The sequence below is a fragment of the Panicum virgatum genome, chromosome 7K (genome assembly GCF_016808335.1).
Source record: "Panicum virgatum strain AP13 chromosome 7K, P.virgatum_v5, whole genome shotgun sequence".
Classification (NCBI taxonomy): domain Eukaryota; kingdom Viridiplantae; phylum Streptophyta; class Magnoliopsida; order Poales; family Poaceae; genus Panicum; species Panicum virgatum.
Genome location: NC_053142.1, coordinates 36,275,752 through 36,287,561, shown reverse-complemented (window position 1 = coordinate 36,287,561; position 11,810 = coordinate 36,275,752). Strand labels below are relative to the sequence as shown.

At 52.0% G+C, this 11,810-nt stretch overlaps 3 protein-coding genes across 3 annotated transcripts; 2 read left to right on the top strand and 1 right to left on the bottom strand.

Moving 5' to 3' along the window:
- The first annotated feature begins 3,140 nt into the window (after nt 1-3,140).
- LOC120643059 lies at nt 3,141-3,990 on the top strand. Its single transcript, XM_039919592.1, has 3 exons — nt 3,141-3,356; nt 3,459-3,538; nt 3,636-3,990. Exons 1-3 carry the CDS (start codon nt 3,260-3,262, stop codon nt 3,750-3,752), a joined length of 294 nt encoding a protein of 97 aa, XP_039775526.1. The 5' UTR covers nt 3,141-3,259; the 3' UTR covers nt 3,753-3,990.
- A 1,370-nt stretch (nt 3,991-5,360) lies between these two features.
- LOC120641224 (60S ribosomal protein L6-like) lies at nt 5,361-7,600 on the top strand. Its single transcript, XM_039917255.1, has 4 exons — nt 5,361-5,668; nt 5,749-5,855; nt 6,940-7,121; nt 7,210-7,600. Exons 1-4 carry the CDS (start codon nt 5,454-5,456, stop codon nt 7,363-7,365), a joined length of 660 nt encoding a protein of 219 aa, XP_039773189.1. The 5' UTR covers nt 5,361-5,453; the 3' UTR covers nt 7,366-7,600.
- Nucleotides 7,601-7,922: 322 nt separating this feature from the next.
- Nucleotides 7,923-10,751, bottom strand: LOC120641223 (FT-interacting protein 1-like). Its single transcript, XM_039917253.1, has one exon. The coding sequence runs from the start codon at nt 10,520-10,522 to the stop codon at nt 8,048-8,050; it is 2,475 nt and encodes an 824-aa protein (XP_039773187.1). The 5' UTR covers nt 10,523-10,751; the 3' UTR covers nt 7,923-8,047.
- Nucleotides 10,752-11,810: the final 1,059 nt, after the last annotated feature.

Genomic DNA, 11,810 nt, shown 5'->3' with positions numbered 1-11,810 from the left:
GTAGTAAGAAAGTATTTCTAAAACTTGAACACAATTGTAGGTTTGAACTATGAAAAGGAAGAATGGTGGAAGTGCCGCTACCGATTTGAAATCTTTCTTGCAAAGAACTGCTGCAAAGAAGAAACCTACTGAGCCAGAGGTTGTTACTCCATGTACTAATGAAAATCAGATGCGGATAGTGGTATTCCAAGGACATAGTACTAGTGGGACATGCCCCATACCTTCTGAAGCGGTGAGAGATGAGTTGCAACAACCAACAATTTTAAATTATGAACAATTTGTGTTGTCGGTACTCAATTATGCACTACTCATATGTATGTTGGGCCCGCCCCTATCCATATTAGTACAAAAGGTGCACGGCTTTATCCATATTAATTATCACTGATCCACCGGTGCCCCAATGGTTATTATGGATCGACTCTGAAGTGCGGGACTGAAATCCAAAGACCTGTCATCTGAAGCGCCCAGTCGCGATTCTCTTGGAGAGCGGTTAGCGCTGGTTGAATTATGTGTTGTGAGATCATCCAGAGTAGTGCAGGTTCTTTTAATATCTTGCCACAGGAACACTCAGTCATGCTTCAGAACAACAGTGCATCAAAGCAGGTTCCTGTGAACTTGAGTTAGGGCATGTGCTCCGATCACAAAGTCAGATTGCAAACGCAAGACTTATCACGGTTCCAAGAACACACAACAATAGCGATGAAGAATACACATGAATTCTATTTTCAGTGCATGCCAGCATTACTGCATCACAACAGTCTTTCATATGTATTTATAATTAGTTTCTTAGCAAAAAGCATTCGAAGATCGCCTTGGCCACCGCCTGCACACGGGTCTCCACGCCGGCGTCGCACCGCACCACCCCCGAGCGCCTCCTGCCGCGGGTGGACAGCCTCGGGAAGATGGCCAACGAAACGACCCCCGTGGCTTGGCGGTGGCTGCGACCCCGAATGCGCCGGCGCCGGCGTGGCCGTCCTACCTGCGTGGCCGGTCGCCCGTGGAGAAGCGGCGTCTCCGTGAGTGCCACCGCCGCTCGAAAGGGAGATGCGATGGCGTGGATCGAACCGATTGACCCTTAAGTTTGAGGTGATTCTGATCCAGTGAACAAGGGTAGTTACGTGGTTCCAAAATGGAGCCCATTAGGGTCGTTTTCGTTGGCCGGTTTGGCGAACCGACGGGCCGACAGTGGCCGAGGACAAATCAAAGCTAAGGTATATCTGAGCTATGCTGATCAAGCTCCAAACCTCAACTGATGGTGGCAGTGAAGTAAAAATATACAGATAGAAAGTTGCATGTGGTATATAGCAAAATACTACCAGTAAAATAAGGTATGGCGGCGGCTATACCTGGCCATACCGGGAGCTCCGCCACACTGCGGGCTGACCCGCACCACCGCCTTCTTTAGGTGTAAGAAGGTTGATTTATGTATACCGCGAGAGAGAGTGTGTGTGCTGCGATAAAAGGGTCCATATTTTATTGCAAAACTGCAATTGTATGTGTTGGTTACTTCTGTCTGTTTGGATCCTAGTGCTAATGGATGAAGATGCTAAACTTTAGCACTAGCTCATCTAAACGGGAGTGCTAACAGGGTAGGGTAGAATGTGTGTGACTGCTAATACGTGCTAAAGTTTAGCAGTCAACTTTAGCTCATCCAAATAGGTCCTTGATGGGTGTAGATGGAGATAACCAATATGCTTTCTTTCAAGGAAAGAATAAAATCATTTCGGCTTATTTTAGTTTTTTTCTGGCTTATTCTCTCTCAGAATCAGTCAGCTTTTTACCATCCGAACTGAGTAAATAACTTTCGTCTAAAATAAGTTCTATATTGATACTACAATATTTACTGTTAATTGCCCCCGAGGAGCAGTGTTCTGGCCATGTTTTGGCAGGCGGTTGGAGTTGGTATATTATTTTCCTCTCGTAGTAGCACATAAGCAAAGGTATGATGACTTGTACTTTTTATCCTCAGATCCTTTTCCAGGAAATAAAGTAACTTCTTTTCTTTAGGATCTTGTCTTGTACTCCTGTGTTCATGAGACATGCAGTCCAGCTTGGCCTTTGTTCTTCACTGTTCAAGCTCGGAGCTAGTTGGTGCCGCTACCGCCAGCGACACACTGAAAAGCTCTACTGCACTCTGCACATCCAGTTGTTCAAAAACTAGAGAGAAGAAAGCGCACTGTATTTATGATGTTACGGGGAAAAAAAAAGAGATCGACAATGCAAGATCGCATTCTACTTAGTATTAGGCGAGACCTATTTTAAGATGCTGTTTTGACAACATATTGTTTGTTATTCCAAGAAAGAATCTGACTGCATTGATCTGTTTGCTGGTGATCAGAAAGAAGGTTGGCATTAAGTTGGCCATAGCCACATCTGATCGAGGTGTGGGTTAGGCTGTCCACAATGGCAAGAGCAAGAGTAAATTTGCTCTTGCCTCGTTTCCCACGCCCTCTCTGTCTACAGTGTCAAACAGTATATCTACAGTGTCAAACAGTATATCTACAGTGCCAAACAGTAGATTTACTCCTCCATTTCCTCCTATCGCTGTGGACGGTCTTAGATGCCAAAGTCTGGCTCTGAAAGTATCTCCGATCAGGTTGTTCATTTCTTTTCACTTTCGGGCGGGGTGAAAATGCTGAAGATATTTTCAAGTTCAAAATCCTTGCGTAGCTCTAGTCTCTACGGTCGGTCTACGCTACCATGCCAAGGTAAAAAGGCGAAAAAGAATCCAAGCAGTGGCAAAGCTGTAAATTGTCCAACCACTCTGACCTCCAGTCCTGCCCAACAGCTCCAGCTGTCGGTGACGTCAGCATCTCAGCGAGACGATGGAACGGCAGCCCGCTCGCCGCCAAGGCGAGAAATCACCGGCCGAATACGCATGCGCCGATCCACTCTCTCTCTGCACTCGGGGCCCGCCAGGCCACGTCCGTCTCGGATGCCGGGCCCACACACGGCCCCGGCGTGACGGCGCGGCGGGGGAGCCCGTCCGCGCGTGATCGGAGCGCCGGATGCTCGCCAAGTGTCGCCGCGGCACGTGACCGTGGCACGGATGGGGAGCAAAGCACCTGCCGCCGCGGGCCGACGCGATGCGCCTCCGGGTTTTCGTTGGAGCAGAAAGCCCCCCTCACCAGACGGGCGAAACCAACTCTGCGGCGCGGGGCACAGGGCAGAGGGTTTTGGGAGCAGAGAAGCCTCATCTCCTTCGCTTTCCCTTCGCGTGCCGGCGGCCTGCTGCGTCCGCGGGGCCTGGTCTGGCCGGATGGCTCGCGCGCCCGTCGTCGCCGTGCTCGCCGTCGCCGTCCTCCTGGCCTGCTTGCTGCCCGCCGCCGCCGCCGCCTCCTCGTCTCACCGGGCAGGTACGTGACGCCCGCGCATCGCGTCGCAAACCCCCGTTTCTTGGTTCTTCCGGCGCCCCGAAACCCTGACGCTTTTCCCCCGCTCTCTCGCCGGCGGTGCAGCAGCGGCATTACGACGACTCGAGACGGCGGCGCCCATGGACACCGAGCAGGGCATGCGGGAGAAAGTGGACGTGGCCAAGGTAAACAGCGCGCCGTGGTGCTGCGGCCTAGGGTCAAGAAAAGGCGGCTCTTTTCTGATGGTTTCTTTCTCGGCCGGGGGCTCTTGCCGGCGCGCAGGTCGCGGAGGAGGACGTGAGCACGACGGGGTTCGGCGCGGAGTCCGAGAGGGAGGTGCCGACGGGACCGGACCCCATCCACCACCACGGCCGGGGGCCAAGGAGGCAGTCGCCGTGATCGTGCGCGGGCGAGCCATGGCGGAGGAGGAGGATTGGGAGTTGTGATCTTGATCAGTCATCACGCGTGAGCGGGATTCCAAGATGATTGCGCTCTTTCTTTTTTGGTGGATTGAATCTGTGGTGACCTTTTGGTTCTAATTCCATTGTTGTAGTAGGGGAGACAGCAACAGAGATTACCTTTCATCAAAACTTTGTTTCTGCATACCAATTAGGGAAAGGGAATAGAATTCATAATAAGTGTGTACACCATGTATGAGTTATTCATTCCCTTATAATCTTGTCAGTTTGTTTTGTTGCTGGTTCATTCTCTGACATTCTGTTTGGATCTCTGGTTGTTTTGATCTATAAATTGACAGCTTGTTTTCAAACATATTTGGCGTTCGAACCTGATTGTTCAAGTTCACATTGGGATAGGAATCAAGAACTTCCGTGATTTTTTCCATTCCAGGAAGAAAGCAACTTTGTTCAGTTATGTGGGCAGGGAAAGAGTGCATGCCCACTAGTCTGGGATGCATGTGTAGGGCCTCTGTCTGTGCAGCTTGGCTCCAAGCTAAAAGGAGTTCATTTTTCGTTTTCTTTGGATCGATCTAACTTGATTTGCTAGCATTTTTGCATTTGCAGCAGCATCAGTTGTTCTTTCCCCAGAAACAGATTAATATGTTATTACAATCTTGTTCGACTATTTTTTCTGAATTTTATTAAATATGTATCTCATGTACTCAGAAGTGTAAAGGTTGCATTTTGTAAAGGATGCATTTGATGCTATCAAATTGAATCCAGTCAATGAGGGTATCAGATGGTCATTTACATGCTTTCTCTCTAAACAGAGGTTTATGCATGATGTTTTTAAGGCTGTCAGATTTCCAATAGCCAGCAGCAATGGGCGGTTATGGATGTTGACTTGTGGCATACTTGCTTCTGTTCCATGATTGTTCACTGGCATTGCTTGAAATTTAGCAGGGCTGATTTTGCTTATGGCTTGGGAAGGATTTGAATGGCGCTTGTTCTGTCACTTCTGATGAAACTTTGGCAGAATGTGTTGCACAAACTGTTGGAAGTGGATCTTGCTTTTTTGAAGCAACCGGCAATCCAGCAAGAGATTCATAGATGCTTGCTGGCCGCTGACTGTGCAGTCTACCACTTTACCTGCAGGAGCATGTAGCAAAAGATTAATGACGAGTTAAAAATGGATTAAATATTAGAGACTTCGTGATGTGTCTTGCAAATCATATCATACCAAATTCTTGTGCGAGAAAGGAATATCAGGCCGCCTTGTATGCCTTAATGTGACTCTTTTCTCCATCCACCCTCCTTTCAAAAATTCTTATATGCAACTTTTTTTTATCAAAGTACATATATCTGTAACGTACAAAGACCAGTACAGATACAGGTAGGCCGGCTCCTTGCCTGCCGTAGTTCCCCTAAAAAAGAAGAAATATCAGAAAAGAAAAAGGAGCACCAGGCTCTGAGTATGAGCCACAAGCCCACAACCAAGCGGAAAACATGGGCCGAGAGGCCCAAATTTCCGGCCCATCATGCTCCACTCGAAGACTACTAGGGTTTACCACCTCACAAATCCCACGCCGCCGTGAGATATAAAAGCGGAGCCCTAACCCCCACCCCCGCTTCTTTTCCACCTCGGCCTCCACCCCCTGCCGCCGCCGCCCGCCGCCCCGCCGCCGCGCCGCGAGCCGATCCAATGGCGCCGTCGTCTAAGCTGTCGCTGGGCATCAAGAAGGCCTCGCGGTCCCACTCCTACCACCGCCGCGGGCTGTGGGCGATCAAGGCCAAGCACGGCGGCGCCTTCCCCAAGGCGGAGAAGCCCGCCGCCGCCGGCGAGCCCAAGTTCTACCCCGCCGATGACGTGAAACCGCGCAAGCCCAGCACCCGCAAGCCGAAACCCACCAAGCTCAGGTTCCCAGCAGCACCGTGGTTTCTTCGTTCCGAATTTCTTGCTGTGAGCTGCGAGTCCTCACGGTTTCTTATGCGTGCAGGTCGTCCATCACTCCGGGCACCGTGCTGATCCTGCTCGCCGGGAGGTTCATGGGGAAGAGAGTTGTTTTCCTCAAGCAGCTCAAGTCTGGCATGCTCCTTGTTACTGGTGAGCCTACTTTGCAATCTGACAGAGCTTATTTCGAATTCTGCTTGATTGCTTCCTGAATTTTGGTATCCTAAGCTCAAGTCTAGCGTTTGCTGAATATGTGCAGAATTAATGGGGATGTTACAAATGCATTATTTGCTTTCTGTAGTGGAATGTTCTAGTTTGAGCGTGGTTACTGGTTAACATGCTTTATCTTACTAGCCTTGCTGTTTGCTTACTGTTGTCAACTGCACTGATTATGATTGAGGAAACCACATGTACTTGCTGAAATGGAAGCTGTTGTCATATTTCAGTTCCATGCTTGCATTCGTCATTGGGTGTGAAATTGGAAATTATTGCAGTGATATTGGTTGGTTCTACGGACTTATGTTATTTGGAAATGGAAGGTCTCGATCGAGCCTGTGACAAATTAGTTGCTTTGTTGTATTTGACCATGGATTGTTGAAATGGTGTGCCGGTGTAGAATTTATCTCAATTTCTGCTTCAGCCCTGTTACATGATCCTTTTTAGTGGGAATAGGTTGGGATGAAATTACAGATTATGAGCAACATTTTTTTCTTTTAGTTTTCTCGATCTTTTGATTGCATGCCATATTTTGAAAAATACCAATTGGATGGTCCTAGTCCATTTAATGTTTTGCTCTTTTATCAAGAATCTGTACAATTGGTTTACTTCAAAAGAAATATTATGCTGTATTTCAGACCTTGTGCTGACTTTGACATGGACAATTATGGTTTGTGCATTTGCAAACTCAACACCTGTTTGAAATGAATAGACTTGAATGATAAGGCATGATGTTAAAACACGATTTCTGTTTGTAAGATTCAGGAGCACTTGATGTGTATCATTTGCTCATGCACATTTTGCATCTTTATATGATGTGTATCGGCTGCTTTATTAGTATCAGTTGTACATGATGGAGTAGATGCTTGCATTTTTTTCTTGTGGGCATGCTAGTACCAGCTGCCATGGTATCATCAAATCTGAGCGGGTTGTGAGCGACTATTAGTTCTTTGTTTGCTAAGTTATTGCATGCTCTTATTGTATATCTTGTGTATTGATACTAATATTCTGTCACTTTCAGGACCTTTCAAGATCAACGGAGTCCCAATCCGCCGTGTGAACCAGACCTATGTCATTGCAACCTCCACAAAGGTTGATGTCTCTGGTGTTAATGTGGAGAAATTTGATGACAGCTACTTTGCTGGGGAAAAGAAGAAGAAGGCAAAGAAGACTGAGGGTGAACTTTTCGAGACAGAGAAGGAGGTCCATTTCTATAAACAATTTGAAACTTGATTCCTTTTTTATGCAACCCTGCATTGCATTAATTATAAGGGATGTCTGTATCTTTCAGGCGACTAAGGACCTGCCACAGTTCAAGAAGGATGACCAGAAGTCTCTGGATGCCGCACTGATCAAAGCTATTGAGGCCATGCCAGATCTGAAAACCTACCTTGGTGCACGGTTCTCTCTCAGGGATGGTGATAAGCCTCATGAGATGGTTTTCTAGATTAGTTGGCGCTAGGTGCGAAGCTCAATAGTCACTTTGCTTGGTCTACCTGAGTGCGCTCTTGAATTTTGTATCTGACTGGTGAACCTTTGGTTTCTGTTTGATTCATTGTCAAATCTTTAATGAAGTCATTGCTCCTTAAGTTAGCATTGCTTTGCACAATACTACTATAATATATGTAAGCTATCAACAATGACATTTGTGCATTCTTCCATAGCTTCCAGTTTACCTTGCATGCTCTGAGGTCTGGAGTGTGATCGGATTTGTGCTGCATTTGGTGTCTCCTTTGTCAGTTAAGTTATGTCTTCACCTCAGGTCACTCCAGTATCCCCGATGATCATGTCTCACCATTTTAATTGCCACATCAAATAGTCAATGTATTTTTCTTGATTTGACTGTTTTGGTGGTTGAAAGTGCTATTTAGCTGAGGAATGTTGATTATAGTCGTACTGTTGAATTCTGAGTTGGATGGTGTGGAATTGCTGCGATAATCGCTACAGGCAATGCCATGTATCCGTGTATTATACGCATACTGCATCTGATCATGAACCGTTCTCATACTCCATTGTAGCGTGCACCGCAAAAATCTAGTACTGTTGTTGGACACCAATACACTCGACATGAAAACTCCCGGCCAGCTTGCAATGAAACTGCAGGAGCAGGATGCGAAGCGAGCTGCCGGCTACAGCATAGTGTCGCCCCGGGACGGCAGCCTCTTGAAGAAGTTGCCGGCAGCCGACGGCATGCGGCTCCGGAACCGCGGGTGGCGGAGCACGTACAGCCCGGCAACGAGCGCGACGACCCGGATGTGTGTGACGTAGAGAACGACGGCGGCAACGAGGCAGAACGCCGTGAACAGCGCCGTTGCCCTCGGGTCCCTCCACGCGAGCAGCGACCGCACCCGCTCGCCCTGCGTCGCCACATCCCCGACCACCGTCTGGATCCGCCCGGCGACACTCCGCAGCCGGTCGTACCGCACGCGCACCACGGCGTTGGGCCTCGACGTCGGGAAAGTGTCCAGCTCCTCGTCGAGCTCGTCAGGGTGGACGGCCTCGGCGCATGAGAGCCTCGCGTCCATGTGCGGCGCCCGGCGTGGCCGGCGCCGGTAGCTCCAGAGCCCAGCCGCGGACATGTACAGGAACATGGTCGGAAGGATGAGCTCCGGGAAGCACACGAGGGTCACGAACAGGACGTGCACGAGGACCGTCGCCGCCGGGTTCTTCCAGCGGCACACGTCGGCGAGCCACCGCGCCGTGCCGGCCGCGCCGGAGAGCAGCGCCGTGACGCGGAGGAAGTTGGCCTTGCTCCGCCGGATGCTCCACGCGTGCGAGTCCGCGTCCAGCATGTACTCCACCACCTCCCGGCGCAGCGGCGGCTCGGCCCGGCTCAGCCTCGCCGCCACGATGCCCATCGCCTGCTGCCGCAGGTTGTCCAGCTGCAGGACGGTGAACGGCTGCGCGTAGTGCATCCTGGGGAGGAAGGGCTGACCATAGAGGAACACGGCGCCGCCGAGGGAGAGGCAGGTGAGGCGCACGGCGAGGCAGAGGTCGCCGTTCTTGCGCAGGCCGGACGGGTGCAGCACGACGAGCGGGTGCGCGGTGGTGCACACCCTGTCCATCTCCAGCGTCGACAGCCGGATCCTGACCTTGCCGATCCTCTGGTCCCTGACGGCGCCGCTGCCGGCGGCGGTGGCGGTGCCGAGTTGGCAGTTGTCGAACACGGCGAGAGTGAGCACCGTGCATGGGTCGTAGACCTCCCACGTGTACTGCTCGTTCCACCGGGGGCTGCACGAGTCCACGACGGTGCGCGTGCGCACCCACTTGTGCCCGTACTTGGCGACGCAGTACGCGTCCGTCATGCCGCGGCCGTCTACCGTCTTCATCGGGGTGAGCCCCTGCGCGCTGAGGACGCCGACTTCCAGCACGGCGATCGGCGGGCGCCACAGCTGCCGGTCGGTAGGGCGCGTGTCGCTGGCGTACATGGTCGGCTCCTCCATGACGTGGTACGCGCCCTCGAGGCACGCACGGAGCTGCACACGGCCGGCAAAGACGGCCTCCGGCGGCCCCCCGAACGGCTCCAGGCTGAACCACTGCGCCTGGACCTGGCGGCGATCCAGCCGCCTCTCGAAGAGCGTGAGCGGCAGCACGGCGCGCCCAACGATCTCGTCCTTCCCGGGTTGCGCGCGGGCCTGGATGATGAGCACTGCCGGCTCGTCGAACGGCTCTGCCACGGCGAACACCAGCTCCTCGTTCCACTCCAGGCTCGTCGGACTCCTCGCAGAGCAAGGCCTGGTCCTGAGCACCACGCCGCCGACTTGCACCTTGGCGAAGACGTCGGCGTGCCGGCCTTTGCCCGCAATGCCGCCGGCGCCGGGCGGCACGAAAACGTCCTGCGCCTCGAGCACGCTGATCCGGAGGTACCACAGCTTCGGCGTCACGTACACCTTGGACCGCGTGCTCTGCACGGCCGCCGCGCCGCCGCCGCCGCCGCCGCGGACCGACGCGTCGCTGGCGTGCCACGCGTCCGCGAACGCCTCGTCCGCCTGCGTGCCGACCCAGACGGCGAGCATGACCTCGCCGCTCGCCGCCATCCTGCCGCCAGTCCCCTCGAGGCGGTACCACTGCGGCGCCAGCGGGCTGTCCGGCGGCACGCGCGCTGGCGCCTCGGTGATGTCGAACGCGACCCTGCCGACGCAGTCGTCGCCGCGCGCCAGGGCGTCCTTGTCCCTCACGAACACCTCCAGCGCCGTGGCCTGGACGCGGTCCCTGGAGAAGGCGAACACCTGGTTCCACTCGGGGCTGGACGTGCCCTCGACATGCCGCGTCGCGCCGCGGTAATTGCCAACGCGCGCCTCGACGTAGGGGCGGCTGCACCCGCCGGTGACGGCGCTCGCCGGGAGCCCGCGCGCCTTGACGACGCGCACGTACAGGTACTGCATCGTCTCCACGAGGTCGTAGGCGCTCACCAGCCTCTCCCCGGAGCCGAGGCCGCCCAGCCACCGAGCGCCGGCGCCGTGTGGGCGCGCGCTTCCGCTGGCACCGGCCGCCGGCCACGGCTCCCTGGCTTGTGGCACAGGCGGCGCCGCGTCCTTGGCGGCCTTGTGATCCTCCACTCTCACTGGCGACGCCTGCGCGCGGAACACGAACGGGTACGCCATGACCGGCGAGGCCAGCGAGGGATGGCCGCGCCGGGCGTTCGCTCTTGGCGTGTCCGCCTGTCAGTTAGGTGGTCGGCTGCCCCGTCGCCGGCAAGGGAAGGCATGCAAGGTGGCACGAAGCGAGCAAGGGAGACTGTACGAACACTCCCTTGCAGAAGCTTGAAGCAATTGTGGATACGGGCTGTGATGTAAAAAAGATCAAATCGATACGGGACTAAAGCTGAGGTCATGTGATTCGAGTCAAGGTGCATCACGACGAGTTTGGTGGGGATGCATCTACTGCCTGGATTTGAATAGGACCTAGGACGAGGGAGTGTTAGTGAAGACTCCTGAGATCATTCTCAGGAAACTGCCTGCCTGTATATACAGCTGTTTTATTGTATCCTGTGTATACAGTTTCAGGGGATGAAAGAGCCGTGGCAATTTTTAAGCAATACATCTCTGGCAGTCATGTTTTTTTTCCCGCAAGGCTTATCAGTGGAAATTATCAGCTTAAACAAACATTTCTGGTTTCATCAAAAAATTTTACCTTGACAAACATTCAAGGTTGAAATCTGAAGTGTGCAGAGGTAGCTCGAAATAAAATGGTTGCTGGCATGTAAACATATCATAAATCTTGAAGATTTGCTGGACCGGAGTGACACTTCAAAATGGACGGTTGCTTTTCATCACATCGTAGGAGGAAAAAAAAAGAAATCAAATCAATTTTTTTTCTTTCATCCAGATTTTTTTTCTCTCCTGGGTTGTTATTACATACTCTGATAATCAGCTTACATGATGGAACCAAGAGGGGGAAAAGGGCAAAGTGGCGTACTTGTGTTGAAAGCAAAAGCAATTCAGAGGCTTTTGGGGGGCCACCAAAGAAGCCCCTTTATTTTATCCTATTTTATTTTTCACGCTGGAGCTTTATTATCCTCGTTGCAATTGAAGTGTTTTGACCATCGGCAATGGAATAGTGCTGTGGGCTTAGGGCATTTGCCTTTTGCTCATTCTTGCTGCCATGCTGGGGCGCTGGGCAAATCCCAGCTCAATGTAGGGTCTGCTGCTTCCTTCAGAACTGAATGTTAAAGAAAAAACTAATGTGATATGGAGTCCTTTTGAACTTTGCTGGTCCCTTGGTTTCTTTAATTTCTCGATGTTTCATGCATTGCCTTCTTTTGTTCTCATTTTGCTCATTGCCCTGAGTTTAATACGCTTGCTTTATCAAAGGCTGCATAGTTCCACTAGTTAAAAAAATAGCTGCGTTTCCTTTACTTGGCTAAATCATGATGCCTATACACACTATTAT

Excerpts from the sequence above, each read along its gene's own strand:
- LOC120643059 (XM_039919592.1), top strand. The coding sequence starts at position 3,260 with ATGGCTCGCGCGCCCGTCGTCGCCGTGCTCGCCGTCGCCGTCCTCCTG. Across the intron at positions 3,357-3,458 it reads CTCCTCGTCTCACCGGGCAG|CAGCGGCATTACGACGACTC; the intron begins GTACGTGACGCC and ends CCGGCGGTGCAG. Across the intron at positions 3,539-3,635 it reads AGAAAGTGGACGTGGCCAAG|GTCGCGGAGGAGGACGTGAG; the intron begins GTAAACAGCGCG and ends GCCGGCGCGCAG.
- LOC120641224 (XM_039917255.1), top strand. The coding sequence starts at position 5,454 with ATGGCGCCGTCGTCTAAGCTGTCGCTGGGCATCAAGAAGGCCTCGCGG. Across the intron at positions 5,669-5,748 it reads CCGAAACCCACCAAGCTCAG|GTCGTCCATCACTCCGGGCA; the intron begins GTTCCCAGCAGC and ends TTATGCGTGCAG. Across the intron at positions 7,122-7,209 it reads TTTTCGAGACAGAGAAGGAG|GCGACTAAGGACCTGCCACA; the intron begins GTCCATTTCTAT and ends TGTATCTTTCAG.
- LOC120641223 (XM_039917253.1), bottom strand. The coding sequence starts at position 10,522 with ATGGCGTACCCGTTCGTGTTCCGCGCGCAGGCGTCGCCAGTGAGAGTG.